At 44.0% G+C, this 19,160-nt stretch overlaps 1 protein-coding gene across 6 annotated transcripts; it reads right to left on the bottom strand.

Annotated features, from left to right (window-relative positions):
• Positions 1-1,805: 1,805 nt before the first annotated feature.
• LOC310986615 (DDB1- and CUL4-associated factor 1-like) lies at positions 1,806-18,334 on the bottom strand. 6 transcript variants are annotated; one of them, XM_083972597.1, is made up of 30 exons: positions 18,160-18,334; positions 16,103-16,229; positions 15,917-15,993; positions 15,734-15,807; positions 15,071-15,184; positions 14,756-14,893; positions 13,651-14,361; positions 12,950-13,051; positions 11,409-11,567; positions 10,333-10,512; positions 10,141-10,250; positions 9,946-10,042; positions 9,487-9,656; positions 9,242-9,366; positions 9,077-9,153; positions 8,818-8,982; positions 8,300-8,455; positions 7,325-7,981; positions 6,310-6,587; positions 5,982-6,180; positions 5,173-5,255; positions 4,994-5,078; positions 4,636-4,869; positions 4,405-4,498; positions 4,177-4,281; positions 3,979-4,052; positions 3,569-3,655; positions 3,279-3,434; positions 3,018-3,156; positions 1,806-2,805 (listed from the first exon to the last, which is right to left on the bottom strand). In XM_083972597.1, the coding sequence occupies exons 2-30, from the start codon at positions 16,210-16,212 to the stop codon at positions 2,738-2,740; spliced, it is 4,824 nt and encodes a 1,607-aa protein (XP_083828723.1). In that variant the 5' UTR covers positions 16,213-16,229; positions 18,160-18,334; the 3' UTR covers positions 1,806-2,737. The 6 variants fall into 6 exon arrangements, with proteins under 6 accessions (XP_083828723.1, XP_083828720.1, XP_083828722.1 ...); XM_083972594.1 differs by having other exon boundaries at positions 16,103-16,335; XM_083972596.1 differs by lacking the exon at positions 18,160-18,334 and adding an exon at positions 17,715-17,844.
• Positions 18,335-19,160: the final 826 nt, after the last annotated feature.

The raw sequence follows: 19,160 nt of genomic DNA on the forward strand, positions 1-19,160 counted from the left end.
ACAGTCTGTCTACATTTTGCTGATCCCTTTGTGACTGCAGTTTCCCATCTTCTAATGGCCACTTTCAGCAGGATGTGACTGCCCCATGCCATGTTGCAAAGCAAAAGGTGAGTGAAATTCAGTCACCAGTCTTGGATTTATCAGATTCAGAATAGACACCTTGGAGATGTGATGACAGGAGATTTTGGCAAAATGCACACATTGTTGTTCTCTATATATGTCTGGGAGGAAGTATGATGCATGATTTATATGATTTGTGTTCAGTAATGACAGTGGCTAAATTACGTTATACAAAACTGCAGTTCCTTCAGTTGCCTTTACTGCACTGTCTCTGTTTCCAGTCCCTTCATGACAGCATCACCATGTACTGTGTGGTCACATTTAAGAAGCTGACGTGCTGTGAAATGAATAGTAGTGACCAAGTGAGTCTTAAACATTGAGGGAGAAGAACCCTTAGTATTCTGGCCCAGTGAAATCCAGCTGGCTGTAAAAAAAAAAAAAAAAAAAAAAAAAAAAAGAGGGATGAAGGCAGCAAGGAGGAGGTGGAGGAGGCCGGAAGAACAAATGAAACAGAAGAGGGGAGGAAATAACAGGAGGGGCAGCAGCAGAGATTGAGTGTCGCGCCAAAGCGAGGGACCTTTTCCACAGAGGAATAACTCAGGCGTTTCGACATTTCAGCTGGGGACACAGGTAGACCTTCAAAACTGCTCATCATACAGAGGAGAGGAAGTCGTCTTCGCAGGACAACGATTTCATATGACGCGGCAACGCCATCGTCATTGGCTGCATGAAGATAACAATAGTTACATGAGGCACTGACCTCAACATTTTCAACCTTCACAGATTGTCCTCATTTCTATTAATTAGAAGTAGATTTCTTTTTGTGAATTTAATATCAGTGGGATCTATCAAAAAACAAAACAAAACTGTAATTTCCCAGCTTGGGATCAATATCTATCTATCTATTGTAAAAGTAAATAAAGTGGTGAGCATATGAGATGTCTGTTTCTTTATCTAGCAGCAGTTAGATTATGTGATAGATTATGTTTACATTTGCTGCTGACACTATGGATACACACTTGCTACTGAGGATTTAATTAACCTGATTTGTTTGTAACATCTGCTTCACAATTAAAACCACAATATGTTATTCTTGTCATTAATTTTGAGAATCCAGATGCAACAGCAGCTGTGTTTAATCTGATTTCAGCTTCAACACAGAATGTATTCAGTAACTATGTGCACTGAAAAAGAAGAAACATTTTGGGCACGACTTGTGAGTGGAGGAAGAAGTGCTGTTTGGAGGTGCACATAAAGATATACACTGAAATAAGATGGCAACTGAAACACCTCTGTCAGCGTCATGTGATTTGTTTCAGGTCAGTGTTGTCCCACGGCTGCACGTGCGCACTCTGTTAAAGTTAATGCTATTCCAAATTCATCAGTGTGATACTATTCTCACTCGCCAGACCCTCCTCCAGAGAAGAAGGTGCGATACTGACCTCTGGTGTCTGACTGAAGTAACAACATGCAAAATCATAACATTGTGAAAGTCAGTATCTTAGAGGGACTGCTGCTGCTGTTGTTTGTCAAGTTTCCAACTAAAATGAAAAGAAACATAATTGTTCAGGGCGCTGGACTGACTCAGTGTGTTAACTTTGAAAACTGATTCATAAAGTTGTAAATAGCTAGATATTCACCAAGACCTTTCATTTTAAAATCAGTTGAAAGTTTTCATACATGTTTTTATTCATTGAATTTGTTTGCAGATTGCTTTCATATTTTCAAGATATTTTACAAAATTATTTTTTGTATTTGTGGGGGCTGTTTTATATTTACAGATCACAAATTAAGTCACCAACAAATCCTCCACTATATTTTACATGCCACTGTTCACTCTGCCCAACCTCTCTGATCTGTGATCCATAACATGAAGGACACGAGATAATCTGAGGTCAGAGGTAGTTCATCTATTTCACATCTGTATGCAACACTGCAGGCACTGGTATCTCATTTGTCTGAGCTGAAAACTGAGGGAAGCTAAAAGAGGAAATGCTGCTGTGGCTCCACTCTGATCTCAGGCTTTGTGTAATTATTTAGCTTCTGAATATGATCAAACTTTTGAAAAATATTAAATAAAAAAAATATTGAGTGTGGAAGTTGCTCTGTGGAAGCAAAACTTGGCTGCAGCACAAGGACATACAGAGAGTGTGGCAACTTTTATGTAACTTTAATTCCACTTTATGGCTCTGAGTCTTATAATTATTAGATCAAACCTGGATGATTTTTCATGGGAAAAGTGGGGAACAAAACATTACACTGTTCACATTCTTCAGGTCAATGAAATCAACTCGGAGCTCAATTGTGAGATGACAGAAAAAAGTCTCATAAAACATGAAATAACAAATTAAATTAAATTAATTATTCTGCTTCAGTCTCTCCTCCAGCATAAAACATCATAAATACTTTAGCAGACGCTGTGAACCAGGTGAAGTTAGGATTCATCTGAGCCGCGGGACCTTTGAAAACATTCATCCATCATCACTGTCGTCTCTCAAGTTTTAAAATATATATTGAGACAATATAACAGAATTTCTTTCATCCTGCAGGTCACCTGCGTCCGTGTCAGTGTGTTTACTGACTCGACTTGTGTGATTGGACGAGAAATGATGGTGGGGGAAAAAAAACTGAAAGAGAAAAGTCCTTGTTGAGGTTCACAGTGTCTCTGGGGAGCAGGTCAGGAGAACCAGCGCTCATGGAGCGACCGCAGGAACTGAGTCTCCTCATCAGAGGAGGGAGGGGGGTCTGCAGGACACACACAATGTTAACAACTTAACATGACTAACATTACATTGAGTTAACACCAACATTAGGAAAACAAAGAAACAACAATAACAATAATACATTTACTTTTATCAATTTGTTGATTATTTTCAGAAATGTCAGAAAGTCACAACTTCTCACTTATAAGAACACTAAAGTGTGTCCAAGCTAATTTCTGTCCCATCTCTACTTACATTCAAAGTTGTCCTCATCAACTATATCGGATCCATCGTCACTTCTGAAAGGATCGTCCGATTCCTCCGAGTCATCGTCATCATCATCGTTGTCGTTATTGTTGTCGTCATCGCTGTTGCTGCCGAGAAGGTCTGCGATCTGTGGAGCAGAGACATCGCTGAGATTCCTCCAGAATCAAACAAGCAGACACAGAGGAAGGTGGACGAGGTGACGTCCGACAATAAGACTTTTAGAGCATCAAGTCAGGTGACGTCAGCTACCTCTGCATCTGTGGGGGAGTCGTCTCGGTCCCCGTTTTCTTGGTTGTCGTTATTGGCCAGCTCCTCTATGAGCGGGTCTGTGTCTATGTCATCGTCGTCATCGTCGTCGTCGTCGTCCGTGTCTGAAGAATCATCGTCATCCTGGTCCTCATCGTCCTGCAGCAGAACAACGAGCAAAAACAAGAGTGTTTCTACTTCCACAAACAGTTTTAGACTCATTCAACGTCAAAACAGTCAAACATCATGACATCATCATCATTAAATAATGAAACTCTGCGTGTGTATGTCACCTCATCGTCATCTCCTTCTTCAGCCAGTTTCTGTCGTCCCACCTCATAGAGACGACACACTGTGTCCAGACTCACTGTGTCCTGGTTCTACAGAATCAGTTTACAAAGACAAAGAAGCAGCAGCAGAAGAAGAAGAAGAAAAAATAATTAAAAAGAAAAATGAACAGCTTGTTTTCTTGAAAATAACTATAAAGTACAACTATTGGCATGAAAAATAACTTAAATGATTAACTATCTAATCATTCAGCTGAACAGAGATTTAATTAGTAACTACTGACTGTAAACTGAAAATCTTCACTTCAGTTGGATGATCATTCATTGATTTCAGATGATCAATATTTACGGCTATACAAGTGAACGGCTCCAGAACTGTTCACTGTTCAGAAAGCGGCTTAAATCAAACAAAGTACCTCAATGACAGCGAGGTAACAGTCTTTGTGGTCAGTGCACAGGTCGAAAATGTTCCTTTTCACATCCACAGTGGCTGGAAAAATAAGAGCAACAGTAAATATTATCCTGGAATAAAAATCAATTCAGTAAGAAACTGTTGCACATGAAGAAACTACAGCAGAGGTGTGTGGTTATGGGAGACAACAGGTGTTTGTTACCGATGGGTTTGTAGTCTGTAGCATCAAAGGTTCTGAATGACGAGCCAAACGGACTCTTCATCTGCTGGTCCATAACATCATCATCATCATCGCCTTGCAGCATCGCTGCTCATCAGTGTGTGGAAAGACAAAAAAAACACACAATATGTTACTGTTGTACAAAACACACATTAATAATAAATACACACACACACACTCACACAAACACACACACACACATGTCCGTACCTCCATACATGATGGTGGCGTTGCTGTTGAAGACCACCCTGCACTGGTCCAGGGCAGGGACAGTGTGCAGGAGGTGGAACGTCCTCAGGTCCCACTGTCAGCTCCTGTCAAGGCCGACAACTACAGAGCAACACACACACACACACACTCTACACACTCACCACACAGTCAGAGTCTGTGCAGCCTCATGGTCACTGCCCTTCCTCCTGTTTAGGAACCGTTAAAGGATACGATCTCAGTGTTGATGATGACCTCCAGGCCGTTGGGATGGAAAACGCCACTGATGTCCATGTTGAACTTGTCGAACTTGTGGATGGCCCGAGACGCTCTCACGTCCCACAGCACACCGTCGTTCAGCACCAGGTCGTCAGTGGGGTTGAAAGTGGCGCAGTTCCTTTTGTAGTTGTTGGCCAGGGCCGGGTCGTTGAGGGTTAGAGTCTTCTGACCCGTCTGGATGTCGTAGATCTGCAGCACAGCCAGAGAGAAGATGAGAGAAGCTGAATGTGAACAAGGGGGATGTCAGTGGTGTTTGGAAGAGCAGAGTGATCAGTGGAAATGAAGCTTGACAGGTGCATTATGGGTACCCTACATGTGCAATTTGGTCCTTAGTGCCGATGATTCTGTCCTGAGAGAGTTTACTGAACTCGACGTAGTGGTCGTCTACAAAAGAGTTCCTGGGGAAAAACATGCAACGTGTCAGCAACATCCAGACAACATGGTTCAATCACCATGAGTGCAAAATCCAGATTGAGTGTGTGTGTGTTTTACTTCAAGCTAAAGACACCGTCCATACTCCAGAGGGCCGACAGTGGGACGCTCCAGGACGCAGAGGTGAGCAGCAATTTCCCGTCCTGAGGGAAACACGAACGTTACAACAAGACACACGACAGACCAGACACTGGATTTCCTGGATTTACAAAAAGTGACACCTGCTGATTATTTTCTAATCTATGATATAAACTAAAAGAAAAATTATGATTTGTTCTTATCTAGAGAATTATTTCCATAAAAAAGACTAAGTAACCATAAAACCTGCAGCACCTGGCAACTCTGAGACGTTGTGGCAAACATGCACTCTTTCACCTGTCACTCAAAGAGGCCATACCCTCAGACCAAAGCTTTAGTGGTTCAAGTTCAAGTTCAAGTTCAAGTTCACTTTTATTAATGAATTGCGAACAGGGTAAGTTCTATAAACACTGTGTTTTAGTACCAGGCTGTAAACACGTTTATTTCTGTAGTAAAGTTGGACATTTTAACATGGGAGTCTATGGAGACTGACAGATAAACAACAATCTAAAACTCATTATGAAGCCCTTTGAAGTCAATCAAATTTATATAACAGAGAAATGAACTTATTCCCTCAGAGTTACCAGTATTACCAGTATACTCCTCATCACTATGGACAAATCTATCTTTGTTGCATTAGGAAACCATCGCAGATGCCCGCTGTTTGGTGTAAAGCTAGAATGACAATAAATATTTAATTTAATGAATATTTAACCCATTTGATCGATCTTAAAAGAAAAACAGGAGAGGCAACAGCACGTGAGTATAACAAGTGTACTGTATAAGCGTACCCTGGAGGGCTCGAGGTGTGTGATGGCTGATGTGTGGCAGGTGTAGTTGGCCTCCTCCTCTCCTGAGTAGACGTTGTAGAACTTGAGGTGACCGGAGCAGGTTCCCAGCATAAGGAAACGCTCACGGGCGGAGAAGGCACAACAGGTGAAGCCGCTCTCGTCTCCGTCGCCCTCATGGAAGACCGACATGGGACGAAATCTAAAGACAGGAAAGAGATGAGGAATGATGTTCTGCGACCTGTTGTTATTGTTCATTTTGAGAGCACATACTGTACTCACACGTGTCCTGCTGTTCAGCTGAACGACCGAATGACCAAGTGTCTGTTACCTGCTAAATATCAGATGTCTGTCCAGACAGCCTCTGTCCACTCCCCCGTACTTTGGGTACAGCACCCTGCTGCCCAGGCGGGCGGTGAAGTTGGGTGACGCCTGTCGCCTCTGCTTGGGCTCCGGGCATCGGTGAGGGGTGAAGAGGGAGAAGGGGGGGCAGGTGGTGACGGGGTTGGGGCAGCGAGCGTGCTGCTCCCTCAGGTACTCTGTGATGATGCTGTCGAGGGTCGGGGGGGAGGGCAAGTGGCGCTCCAGCTGCTTCTTCATGGCTGGAGTCTGATCAACAGAGAGAAAAGGTTCAATCCCAACATCAGCATGTCCAGATGTTACAGTGAGGAGCAGTAGGTGTTTGTTGTCTGGTTTGGTCCAATTCCCATCTTTTAATTTTTGCCTGTTCTCTAACATTCAGATTCATAATCACGTAACGTGCTCTGAACCTGAGCTGCACCTCATCTCTGAATCCTGCTGCTGCTGGTTTAGCATAGTTGACCCACAGTCAACAGGAGTTAGTCACATATACTTTGAAAACTAGGGGTGGGAGAAAAAATCGATTCACATAGATATCGCGATATCTTTTTTGACGATTTTTAAATCGATTTTATTTTTCAAAAATCGATTTTTTTTTTTTGAAAATTTTTTTTTTTTTTTGAATTTTTTTTTGTTGTTGTTGAATTTTTTAAAATATTGTGCAATGTGTATTTGTTAGCCTCTTTTACATACAGAGAGTACAGGCTTTGAAAAGGGTTTAAGTTCACTTTATAATGGAGTATGTTAATTTATAGGCTCCTACAGTATTTGTGTGCAGATAAATGTTAAAAATGCGACTAAAAATCGAGAGAATCGGCAATATCGTAGAATCGCAATTTAAATCGAATCGCCATCCAAAAAATCGTAGAAGAATCGAATCGGGAGAAAAGCATATCGTCCCAGCCCTATTGAAAACACTTGTAAATGTCTAGGGTTTTTAAGAAATTCAATGTAATAATTAGATACATATCGAAGCCGTCTCTGACCTGTATGAAAGCACCGTGGTCAGACTTCTGCTTCAGTGCGCGAAGTTTTTTCCCTGAGTTGCAGTTGGCCGCCGGTCGTTCCCTGGAGAACAAAATCCGGCCGACCAGATGTGAGACCTGCCCGTGAGGGTGAGGAGAGGGTGTGGGAGGCGGAGGGGCAGAGCCGGGTAGAGAGGAGCATGAGGGGTGAGGGCTGACAAGGGAGCGAGAGGGAGGAGGGGACGAGGTGGAGGGGACCGCAGTGACCAAGGACACGGGGGAGGATACGACGTGGCCGGCCACGCGAGAAGCAATCCCGCCGGAGAGCCGGCAAGTCCTGGGGATCAGTGAGGAGGAGGAGGAGGGGGGAGGGGTGACGCAAGAGGAAGAGTTCGGACACAGGGCCCCCACGGATAGATTTGCCTCTTTGACCAGAGTGTTGGCCGTGTCGTGCAGTCCTTTAGCCACGAGGTGGTTCCTGATCAGCATGAGGAGCTCCTTCTCGGAGAAGGTGATCCGCGATTGGGCGACCACGTTGGCCTTCTGCAGACGAGCCAGTGAGACGTCGGAGCCCATGAGGAGGGGCTTACCGGACACTCGCTCCGTCATCTCGGCGGCGTACCTGCAGAAGCGGACGTGCTCGCTGCGTTTGTCCTGCAGCACCGGCTCCTTCATCAGCTGGGAAGGTCGGTACATTGGAAACAATACGTCAACAATTATTACATATTTCACTGTTTTCCTAAAATCATCTACCTTTTAGCTTGAGCATCAACTACAAACACAAACCTCTATTTTTAGTTCACTAACAAAATATGTTCATTCTGCACCAGGAGACACATCTTCACCAAAATGCACAACAACGTGGGTGACTTTTTATATTCACACGTGTGTAATGTAGCTGTTATGATTCAAAATGAACTCTTGCTTCAGTATTTTGTCTTTTTTTTTTAAATATTGTCCCTTGAAGAGATCTCTGGGTGAAGCTCTTGTGCTTACCTGCTGGATGTGGCCGCTGGTGAACAGTGGCAGTTTGCTGATGATCTGTCTGATGGCTGAGCTGCGGGAGAGTCCGACCAGAGCCTTGCAGGCCAGAGAGCGAATCAGGTCGGCATCTGTGATGGGCATCTTCACTGATAGCAGAGACAGGAGCACCTGGGAAAGACAAGATTAATCGATGAGTTTATTTAATTTTCTTTCCTCCTTTTTTTTTAAAACTATATGATGACATACCTCATCAGTTAAAGGGGAGCTATTATGCTTTTCCAGCTGGGGTCCAATATCACATTAAACGCCCCTGAAATTAGCAAAATAGGTCCCCTTTAACGATGAAGTTGCAGTGGCAGCCTGCAAAATTATATTCATTGCACACAAAAACGATACACAACAACCCTAACCCCACGTCTGCCAATCTTATCTGTCACTGTTTATCTGATTTACTCTACTTACTACTTTCATGTTGCACAGTGCTCAAAAAAGTCCAACGTAAAATTATTAATTTTTCATTTCATTTGTACCTTTATACCGTTGTTGTTCTGCACCACTTGCCACATGTGGGCCAGCACCCTGTTGTGGGGGGCGGGAGCCTGCTGGGGGTGGAGGGACGGCCTGAGGGGGGTGACGGCGAAAGCGCCCACAGTGTTCAGGCTCTGGTCTGGAGCGCACACACAGTTTATTATCACCTGAGAGGGTCAGAGGTCAGAGGGTGAGTTCAGGTTGACAGAAAGGAAACAACACGAAGAGCAGGAATTTTAAAAAATCTTAAAGCGGTCTTACCTGCAGTGCCGATTTCTGGATCTCTGCGTCATTGACAAACACCTCACCCTCTGCGACACCCAGGATGATGCTCATACCTGCAGCAGAGGCGAGGAAGACCCAAAGGCTGAAACTCCTGAAACTGTTTCAGTTAGATGAAAGACAGAACAAAAGAGTTTTACTCACCCACGGTGGAAACGAGAGACCTGGTTTCATCCACGACTTCCACAGTGTCTGCTAGGACCAGCTGGACTTTCGGAACCACCGTCAGGATGGCCAGGATGTCCAAGGCGTAACGCACGGTGTCGCTCCTGCTCAGACACAGAGAGGGCCGACGCAGAAAGAACGAGGTGAGAGAAGTTACTCATGTACACATACAGTCTCAAACCGTGGTGAAAACATAACCAACAAACGAACAAAGCGACTTTTACCTCCCGTAGTAAGTCCTCCAGTCACAGGCGGCGGATATGAGCTGCAGCATCAGAGGGACACAGGACAGCTTGTGGAAAACCTCCACGGGTTCCCAGTGGAGCTGAGGAGGTCCGCACTCGATGAGGAACTCCATCATCTCAATAACCTGCTCTCTGGTGTAAGTGTACGCCTTGAAACACACACATACAGAAACTGAGTATATGTGGGCAGAGCATTAGTAGAACACACTGTAATGATGTTTATGATGTTCTTCTTCCTGAGAAAAAAAGATTCACTAAAAGCAGTGATGCACTGACTGATGAAAATGGCCAAACAGAAAATGTCTGGTTTTATTTGCACTAAACTATATAGAAGATTTTAAAAAAATATATATATATTTGCAAAGATATAGAAGAAATCTTTGTTTTGTTTTAGACACAACAAAGTGGATTATAATGAACCCCCCTCCCCCCACGCACCTTGTAAAACGGCTGCTGGGGAACGATGGTGCCTTCGTCTGCGTGCAAAGACTGCTTCACCTGTTCAGCCTTTACAGCCAGATGAGCCTCGAAGTACCTTCAATAGAGTGAAAGAGACGATCAGTGATGTAACACAGATGCAGCAGGCAGAACTCTGAAGCCCGGGACCGGACACACATCCCCCCAGCCATGTACCTCCGCAGGGCCATGCAGGTGTGCTTGGCCGTCTGCCGACTGGAGAAGACCTGGTCGTCACTCAACATGGACACTTCGTTCGCCATGTTGAGGATCTCCAAAGTGCTGATCTGCAGGGAGGGGACAGAGACTTTAGTTCACACTTTATCAAAAGGCACGATTAGTGACATTGGTACGTGGTTCAGCGCTGACCAGGTTGACGAGTCTGCGCAGACCGTCCTGGTGGTCGAAGAGCTGCAGCACGGCCCTGAACGAGAAGGAGATGGAGAAGAACATGGTGGCGTGGCAGACGCCTGAGGTGTGGGACGACTCCAGCAGCCACAGGGCGTAGGACACCATGCCCGACAGCACGCTGTCCGGGAGCATGCACACCTACAAAGACCAGAATATGAGGTGCAGTCCAACTGTAGTCACTTCATCCACAACCAAGCTTTTAAAGCTATAGTTAAACATTTTGGCAAATTCGCCTATTGCCATAATCCCTATATTCATAGCAGTAGGTTCATTACCTCTAATTATTGGTGCATTTTGTTTTGAGATCCACGGGGCAGAGACGTGAGCTGCTCAGCGAACACAATGGAGGTGAACGGTGCAGGTCCCCTGTCCCTCAAAACTCAGATACACAACCCAACATCTCCAAAACGCAAGTTGTGTGGCCTGCACATTCACCATGCTATGAAGTAATAATGTATAATTACGTAACATCACGACACATGAAGCAAATACTCAGAACTACTTGAGCTTATGAAATCACTCTGCCCAGCAGCCATGTCTGTAATGTAGTTCCGGCTACGCATTTGACTCGAAAACAACACTGTCTCCTAATGTTACATTACATTTCATAGCGTGGTGAATGTGCAGGTCACAACTTCTCCACGAGAGCGTTTTGGAGATGTTGGATTGTGTATCTAATGAGTTTTGAGGGACAGGGGTCCAGTACCGTTCACCTCCATTGTGTTCACTGAGCAGCTCACATCTCTTCCCCCGCTGATCTCAAAACAACATGCACCGATAATTAAAGGTAATGAACCTACTACTACGACTATAGGGATTATGGCAATAGACGAATTTGCCAAAATGCTGAACTATCCCTTTAAATCATGTAAATGTTTAACCAGAACAAATCAACATGAAGGTCAAGGTTAATCATACAACCCTGACTCACAATGCATATTTAATATATTGATTTCAGCAGCTAAAATGGTCTGGATTGGCAACTAATCTTTGTTAAAAGGTCTAAATCAGTTGTTTGACTGTGCTGACCGTACCCTCTCCATAGCATCCTGGTTATAAGCCAGGTAGTACAAGCAGAGAGAGACTCCTGTTGCTGCCATCGATGGCCTCGGGATCTCCAGGAGTCTCTGCACTCCTCCATGAGCGATGAACTCTGCTGCAAACTTTTTATGGAGGAGCAGCGAGGCGAGATACTGAGGAGAGAAGGAGACGGAAAAAAAACTTTAGAGTTCAGTTTATTCATCATGATCCCACTGATTCAGAACAGGAAGAGTGTTTTTTTTTTTTTTTCTTGAAGTGATCGTTGTTTCTAAACACCTGCATAAATGCTTGTGCACCAGTTCATGTTTCTAGAGCACAGCAGCTGTGAGCATCAAACCACACACACGTCAGGAGTTTGTCAGTTTTGAAAAAAGAAACTGATAGAGTCAAAGACAGTTTAGGTTTCTATAAATAAAATATTATTCTTTAAAATAATGTCTGTGAAATAAAGCAAAAAATAGGATAAGCTGTGAGTTCACCCCTCTGGGCCACCATACACAGTATTCAACAGTTTTGTGATGTAAAAGGTGAAAAACCATTAAAACAGAAGTAAGTGATATATTTGTGTTAATATAAGTCTTAAATAGTTATATCTTCCGACAGCAATCACTTACATAGAGTGTTTGGACCGAATCACGGGTCTGTCAGTCACTCTGCTCTGCTCTGAGCCGAGGAGAAAACATTTATCGTATCCTACAGTTTTTATCCAATGAGGAGAGAGAACGGCATGCAGGGCTGTGTGTGCAGCCAAGGGACGCCGTGAATGTGGCGACGTAGGGACGAGGACTGTTATGGTGCGTTCAAGGAAACTCGTATTTTTCCGACCGTGAAGTCGTACCAGTTCTATCTGGTACGAGTTCACCGGTCGGAAGTTACGAGTGGCCGTTATAGTGACTTTCACCGGTAAAACAGGTTGGAAAAACACGAGTGGGTTGCCTGGAACGCTACAAAGTCGTAAGTTGTGACTTGAAGCTGTAATTTACGATTTCAAAGCCTGCCTGGAACGCAGCATTAGTGAAAACGACCGGACCACTTACTTCTGCTTTAAGTTAAGTTGCTACATTGCATGTGTATGGAGCTGTGTAGAGCCCCACCCACAAAGGTGAAGCTTATCCTGCAAACACAGACTCTTCTGAGGGGAGGGGCTGGGAGATAAATAAGCTGCACTTGTCTAAAACTACGTAAGAGTTTGTAAATGAAAATTAAACATGATGTGTTTAGAAAATATTTGTTGTTGTTTTCACAAATTGTTAACAATGATCTCAAAATGTTTACACACGCAACAGTTGAGGTTAGGTTAGGTTAATGTTTATTTTTGTTGTCAAATATAAATCAGAGAGGATTCACTGTTATTTATTGTGCTGTGTCTGATCATACAGATGTTTGTATTTGGACTTTTGTTCTCAAACTGAACAACCATCAGACTTGAGGGCAGCGACAGGTGTCGTGTGGAGAAGATGAGTCTAATTGTAAGAATGATCATCATGACTTTAGTGGATCTCCTCATGGAGGCTTGTAAGGACGACAGTCTTACCAGGAGGGCGTCAAAGATGAGCTGGACGTTCTTGGTCTGACGGAGGTCGATGTAGTTCATGAGCAGTGAGCGAGTGTCCAGCTGCATGAAGACGGCCAGCAGCTGCAGAGGAGACAGAGATTACTGACCTGAATTCATTTAATAAGAGAAAAAAGATTAATGAGAGCAGGATGAAGCTGCTGACTGTAGCCTCAGGAGGAAAGACAAAAAGAAACTGATATGATTTCACATTTCAACATGTCAGGTTTCTCTATTCATCTAACTTTTTTTTGTCATTTTCATCCAGTTTAAAATGTTAACATTAAAAGGAAAGGTGTGAAGTCTGTGAAGAAAAAGTGAGTTTGAAACAAGTTTTGTTGACTTTGTGTGCTTGTTTTTATTTTGTTTATATACTTAAATTTGTATTTATTGTTAACACACTTCAAATAAACGTAGGAATTCATAATCAATCAATTAAATAATAAGGCAATAAAGATACTCGACAAGTGTTGTCTGATGGACCATCTGATTTCAAACAACACTGTGGCACACTTCATGTTGATATGTGACACACGGATTCAAGCTCCTCCCTCTGATGTTAGATTTTAGGGAATATCATGATTGATGATTTAAGGGCAACAAACACATCCTTCCAAACAAATTACTCAACATGGGATGTGAACAAAAAGTGTGAGTAAGATCCTGATTTTCATTTGTTTTACCTTGTTTGTGATCTGTTGAGAACGAGTGGTATTTTGTTTGTTTGTTTGGGGCCTCACCTCCTGGTAATCTCCAAGCGGTGTCAGATACTGCAGAATGAGCCTCTGCTCCATGGTCGGACTCAGCGGCGAGAGGCAGTACTCAGAACCAATCACCATCCAGCTCATCTCGGACCAGGAAGTGCTGTTGGTTGGCTGGTTGCTGGCGTCGGTCTTGTCCGCCTCCTCGTCGGCCTGGCAGGACGAGCTGGAGGTGAAGTTGAGCTTCTGCTTTGCCTTCCTCCCGTTCTCCTTCACCGCCGGCCTCTTCCCTCCTCCTCCTCCTCCTCCCCCTCCTCCTCCTGGCTTCTCCTCCGTCTCCCTGGAGGCGGGGTCCGGACTCGCTTGGTACACAAAGTCTGGGAGCAGTCGGGCGGAGCTGGGCCCGCCGCTGCCGCCACAGGTGCCGTTTTTCTGGGCCGAACTCATCAGGGACAGAGACTTGTCCTTGTCCTTGTCCGCCGTCCTGCTGCTCTCTCCGTTTTTCTCTCTTCTGTCCTCGTCCTCCCCCACAGCCTCCCCCTCCGTCTGGTCCTGCTGGTCTGCTGCGGCGCTCGAGGTCTGAGCTGCGTCCACCTGAGAGTCCTGAGGTAGATTCTTGGTCGTGGTCGGACTCGAGTGATTCTTGGCCTCTTCGGTTTGTAGATCGTGAAGACGTCGAATCATGACGGGCACCTGGAACGGGTGATGTTGTTAGAGATCTACGTTCTCACAGAAACTAAAAGTACACTATTCTGCAAATTATGTGCAAAGCTTAAATTCAAACTTTGCAAACCAAGATCCAGAAAAGATTAGAAAAAAGAGAGAGACAGTCAGAAGGATTAAAGGGAAAAGAGATCTTTAAAAAACAAAGGGTCAGAACTGAATTGTGTACTTTGCTTTTGTATTGTATTGTTTTGTATGTACCACAGTTACATTTGCCAAACATTACTGTACCAGGTCAGCCACCAGGCGCCACGACACACATCAACTTCATTTAACTGGTGGAGGTTTGTGGAAATGTCTCATGACATGTAAACTTTTTCACACTTGGTCCAAGTCCAGAGTGAGTGATGTGTGTGACGCTCACCAGCCGAGCGTTCTCCTCCCTGTAGCTTGTCGCCACTTCCTGGTTGCTCATGGCTCTGGCCAGCAGCCCTGTGGAGTAGACGCACAGCGGCCGCTCGGCCTCGTGGGCCCAGCTGAACAGTTTCTCCACCAGTCCTTCCTGTGGCGCGCACAGAGAGAGAGCAGCACTCGTCAGTGTCTCAGCAGGATAAACATTGAAGACGCTACGATTCAGCTGCAAGTAAACTCAACGCAGTAATTAATCATTCATCTGTTTTCAAAGATCAAGAGGAGTTAACGCTGACATGAAACTACAGTTCAACTCCTTCAGATTCACCTTCTCCTGGAAGACGACGGCTGTCTCCAGACCCGGCATGATGTTCTGGAGCAGGCGGCAGGCGGCCGTGTTGAGGGTCAGCTCTCTGCTGGTCATAATGTATGTGTCCAACAGCTGGAAAACAAAAACACACACACACAACACAGAATAATCAGTTTAGACTTAATCCACATGTACAAATACTATCAACAAATACAATGTTAAATTATGTTGCCTCCTTATATGAACATTCTTAAATCCGCTTGTGAAACATTTTATGAAGAGATGTCATTAATTAACTTACTGGTTGATCAAAATAAAATGAATCAGCAGCAACAAATCATTTCAGTCACTTCAAGATATACTGTAGCGTCAGGTTATCAAAACTTTGATAATTTGCTGCTTGTGCTATCCTGTATGAGTTTTTTAAATACTCTTTCTTTTTTTTTAGCTGAATAACAGACAAATTAAGCAGCTGTGAAGCTGTGACCTGTGGCTGTGGGAAGTTTTAATGTGTTTTTTCACTCCCTGTTGACATTTCACACAGACTAAAACCAATAGTCCATTCATCAGGACAATAATCAGCTCATCAATAAGTGAAGGCCCTGGCTCCATGCTCTCCTCCAGCACGCTACCGCATGATGGACGAGCGCTCAGCCTTCACACGCTTCAAGCTGTTCTCACCGCATTAGTGAAGTCATCATTCATGAAGAGCATCTTCAGGAGTTGTCCCAGCATGCACTCTGGGTCAGCTCGTCCTGCATAGTCAGACACGAGAGTTAAACTCAACAACCACAACGACAGTTACAGATCGAGGTCAAAAATCTGCTGCTTTGGGAACTTTTTGTTGTGTTGCTGGATTTTCACCTGGGTGACGGTCGTCAAATGGATCAGGGTCGGCCAGGTAATACTCTCTTGTCTCCCGTTCGATCAGCTCAGATATTCTGCAGAGGACACACAGATGAGACACGGCCACCTCCCTCAGACGGACAGATGGACGGAGAGCGTCCGACATTTAGATCTGAGACGTGTCAAAAACAAACCACTACTGACTGAGTGAGGATGGACACCAGCCTCTCCGTGGTGCCACGCTGTGCTTCCTCCCATTCGTCCAATAACGCGGCAAGCTCTGCCTTGGCATCTGCCATATTAGCAACCGCCATGGCAGCCGACGCGGCAGCTGAAAATGCAGACGACAGGGTAGATGAGATGACTTCCGATAACGCAGATGAAAAGGCAGATGTCATGGCAGCTAGTTGGTGTTCTTCTGGAGAAGACATCGCTGCCTGCGGGATGAGAGGAGGAATGGATGAAGAGGAGGAAGGAAAAGGAGAAGAGGAAGGAGGGCTACATGACAAACAAGTTGTTCTGATGCTTCGTTATCTTTTTAAAAAAATCAATTCCAAATTCTCCTGCTAGTTGCAACTTCATTTTTCACATGATAGAAAACTGAATATTTGGTGTTTTTCAGATGGTTGATGGTCAAGGTAAAATGTAACAACTCAAGACGCCACACTGGAACACATGAATGTGTTGTCTCTATCTACATGTCAAAGTGTTTCTAGATGCATCAAAACTAAATCCTTTATTGAAAGCCTGCTAAACCAGATTCTAAAAATAATGCTAAAATATTTAGTCTTTTATACAAAACAAGACCGAATGTGTTCCATTATATGTAAATCAATACGACCGATACATCTCACAGCACCACACTGAACGTGACGTTGTGACACATTTGAGTTTTCACACACAAATGGAGCTATATGGGTTGTAACATTGTGCAACATATTCTCAATACTTTTTTGTTTTCAGATGTCTGTCACACATTATGTAAATATCTTGACAAATGCACTTTAATGTACATACCCTCTAACTAGTGGTTGATTGATCATCTCTGTCCTAGTTTTGTCTTTGCTTGTGTTTTGCACATTAAGCACCTTGTAAATTAGTTTTTAGAAGGTGGTGAATAAAGTTGGTAGATTGACACTTTATACTGTTGTTATTACTTGTTTTTTTCAATTTCATCTATTACAGTACAGGTGCATCTCAATTAATTTGAATATTATGGAGAAGTTTATCAGTGTCAGTAATTCTATTAAAAAAGTGAAACTAATACATTATATTATAGATCCAACACAGAATAAAACATTTCATGTATTAATTTATTGAATTTATTTTAGCCTAATTGTAATGATTATGGCTTACATGTATTGAAGACCTAAAATTCAGTATCTCGAACAAATTGATTATTACAATCAAAAGACCAATTTCAAAACGCAAGTGTTGGCCTTCTGAAAAGTATGTCCATTTATATGCACTCAATACTTGGATGGGGCTACTTGACTTGAACTACTGGAATGGACTTTTCCACGATATTCTGATTTGTTGAGATGCACCTGTACATTTCCTCAGTGTTGCATCAATAAAAGTTAATATCTTATCTGATGATTTGTAAATTGCACTTTCGACAGTTTTGATAATATTTCACTTTACCGTGAAACTGTTACACACTTTCTCTTCTATTCTGTGGAGGCTTCATCTGCATATATTTTGTAAATAAAGTACGAAGACCATACGGACACCTGGTACGGACCCAGGTCTAACTTTAAAGCCCTCACACCTGAGCTCGTCCGTCCTCCTGACTGTTTTGTTTCCTGACACTCACCCTCAGCCTGAGCGAGACTCGACGTCGAGGCATCGCGGCAGCTCGTTGTGTCCGACCCCGCGGCAGACAAACACCGGGAGCTGAAGGCGCCTGTGTGGTGTCGGGAGTCCGCACCAACAGGTGTCCTCAGCCCGGGACAACAGCTGTCCCCCCCCGCTCTCAGAGACTCTCTCAGCTAACGCGGTAAGCAGGTTGCTGTTAGCAAACTTAGCTAACCCGCCGACGTCTCCGCTGCCTCTTGAGCTTCGAGTGCATTTTCCCCTCAAACTACGACCGGGCTCGGTGCTCGCCCTCCCTCCCCCGGCGGCTGTGGCCCGGAGATAAGGAGAGGAGTCGGGCTGCAGCGGCGGCGGCAGCAGGCAGCGTGTTGACAGTCAGTCGCCTCATGTCAGTGGCCAGCAGCCTCAGCTAGCGACTTCACACACGCTTAAAATGTTTCACTCACCTGGAGATGGACGTCCTCCGGGCGGCGCTTCTCCGCTTCACCCGCTCTTTGTGCCCACTCTACTCGGTTCACGGTCAAACGAAACGACGCGGACGTTAAACGTTTTTTGGGGGGGATAAAAAAAAAAGTTTCACGTTTATTTTCAAACTTCTCCCGGTGGCCGCACGTAACGTCACCGAACGGTGGTCGACGTTAGATGACGACACACGGCGAGCCACATCATGGGAGTTGTAGTTCGACCGTTACAATGGGCCTGTTTGCACTTGAGCGAACCTATGGAGCGAACTCAAGATTTTGATGCATTTATTTATTATAGCCTACTAATTTATGTTTGTTTTGCATAAATTAAAATTATGAATAATTATTATGGACCAGGAAAGCAGTGGTGGTGGACGGCTCCTCTCTCTTCGCTGCAGGACGAAGAAAGAAGATTCAGCCATCAGGCTTTAAAAAAATAGGCTATATTATTCTGCAAATGCGATGAGCTGACAGACAAATTAATTTCCCATTGGAGATTTAAAAAGTAGTTCGTAGTGGTATTCGTATGTATAATCTCGTGTTTTGTGCTTTATAGCCCATAAAACAAAACCAAAAAAAGATTTCACAGGTAAAAGTTGTAAATCATAAATACGATTTTCTTTCTTTTTTTCACCGTAGAAAGTCTCATCTGTCTATTTAGGGTGGCCTAGCTGTGATCGTATGTTTCTATTTTTATCTGATCATGATTCTGTTCTGCTCATTCTGTGGAGCAGGTCCAAAGTCTCTGCTGCACAACTCACATAACTGGTCTCACTTTCTGTTCGTTTTCTGTCACCACACCAACTTCTTTTCTCTCTGAATTCAGAATGAGACAACATGTACAGTAGAGATGCATTTTACTGTTACAACTGCTTCTGCTGGAGGCTGGAGCAGCATTTAACCAACTTAAACTGTTAGTTTACTTTAGTTCACAGCCAAGGGATGAGATTGATAGAACAGAAAGGAAAAAAACTAAACCCTGA

This window comes from Trachurus trachurus, assembly GCF_905171665.1.
Source record: "Trachurus trachurus genome assembly, chromosome: 5".
Lineage (NCBI taxonomy): Eukaryota > Metazoa > Chordata > Actinopteri > Carangiformes > Carangidae > Trachurus > Trachurus trachurus.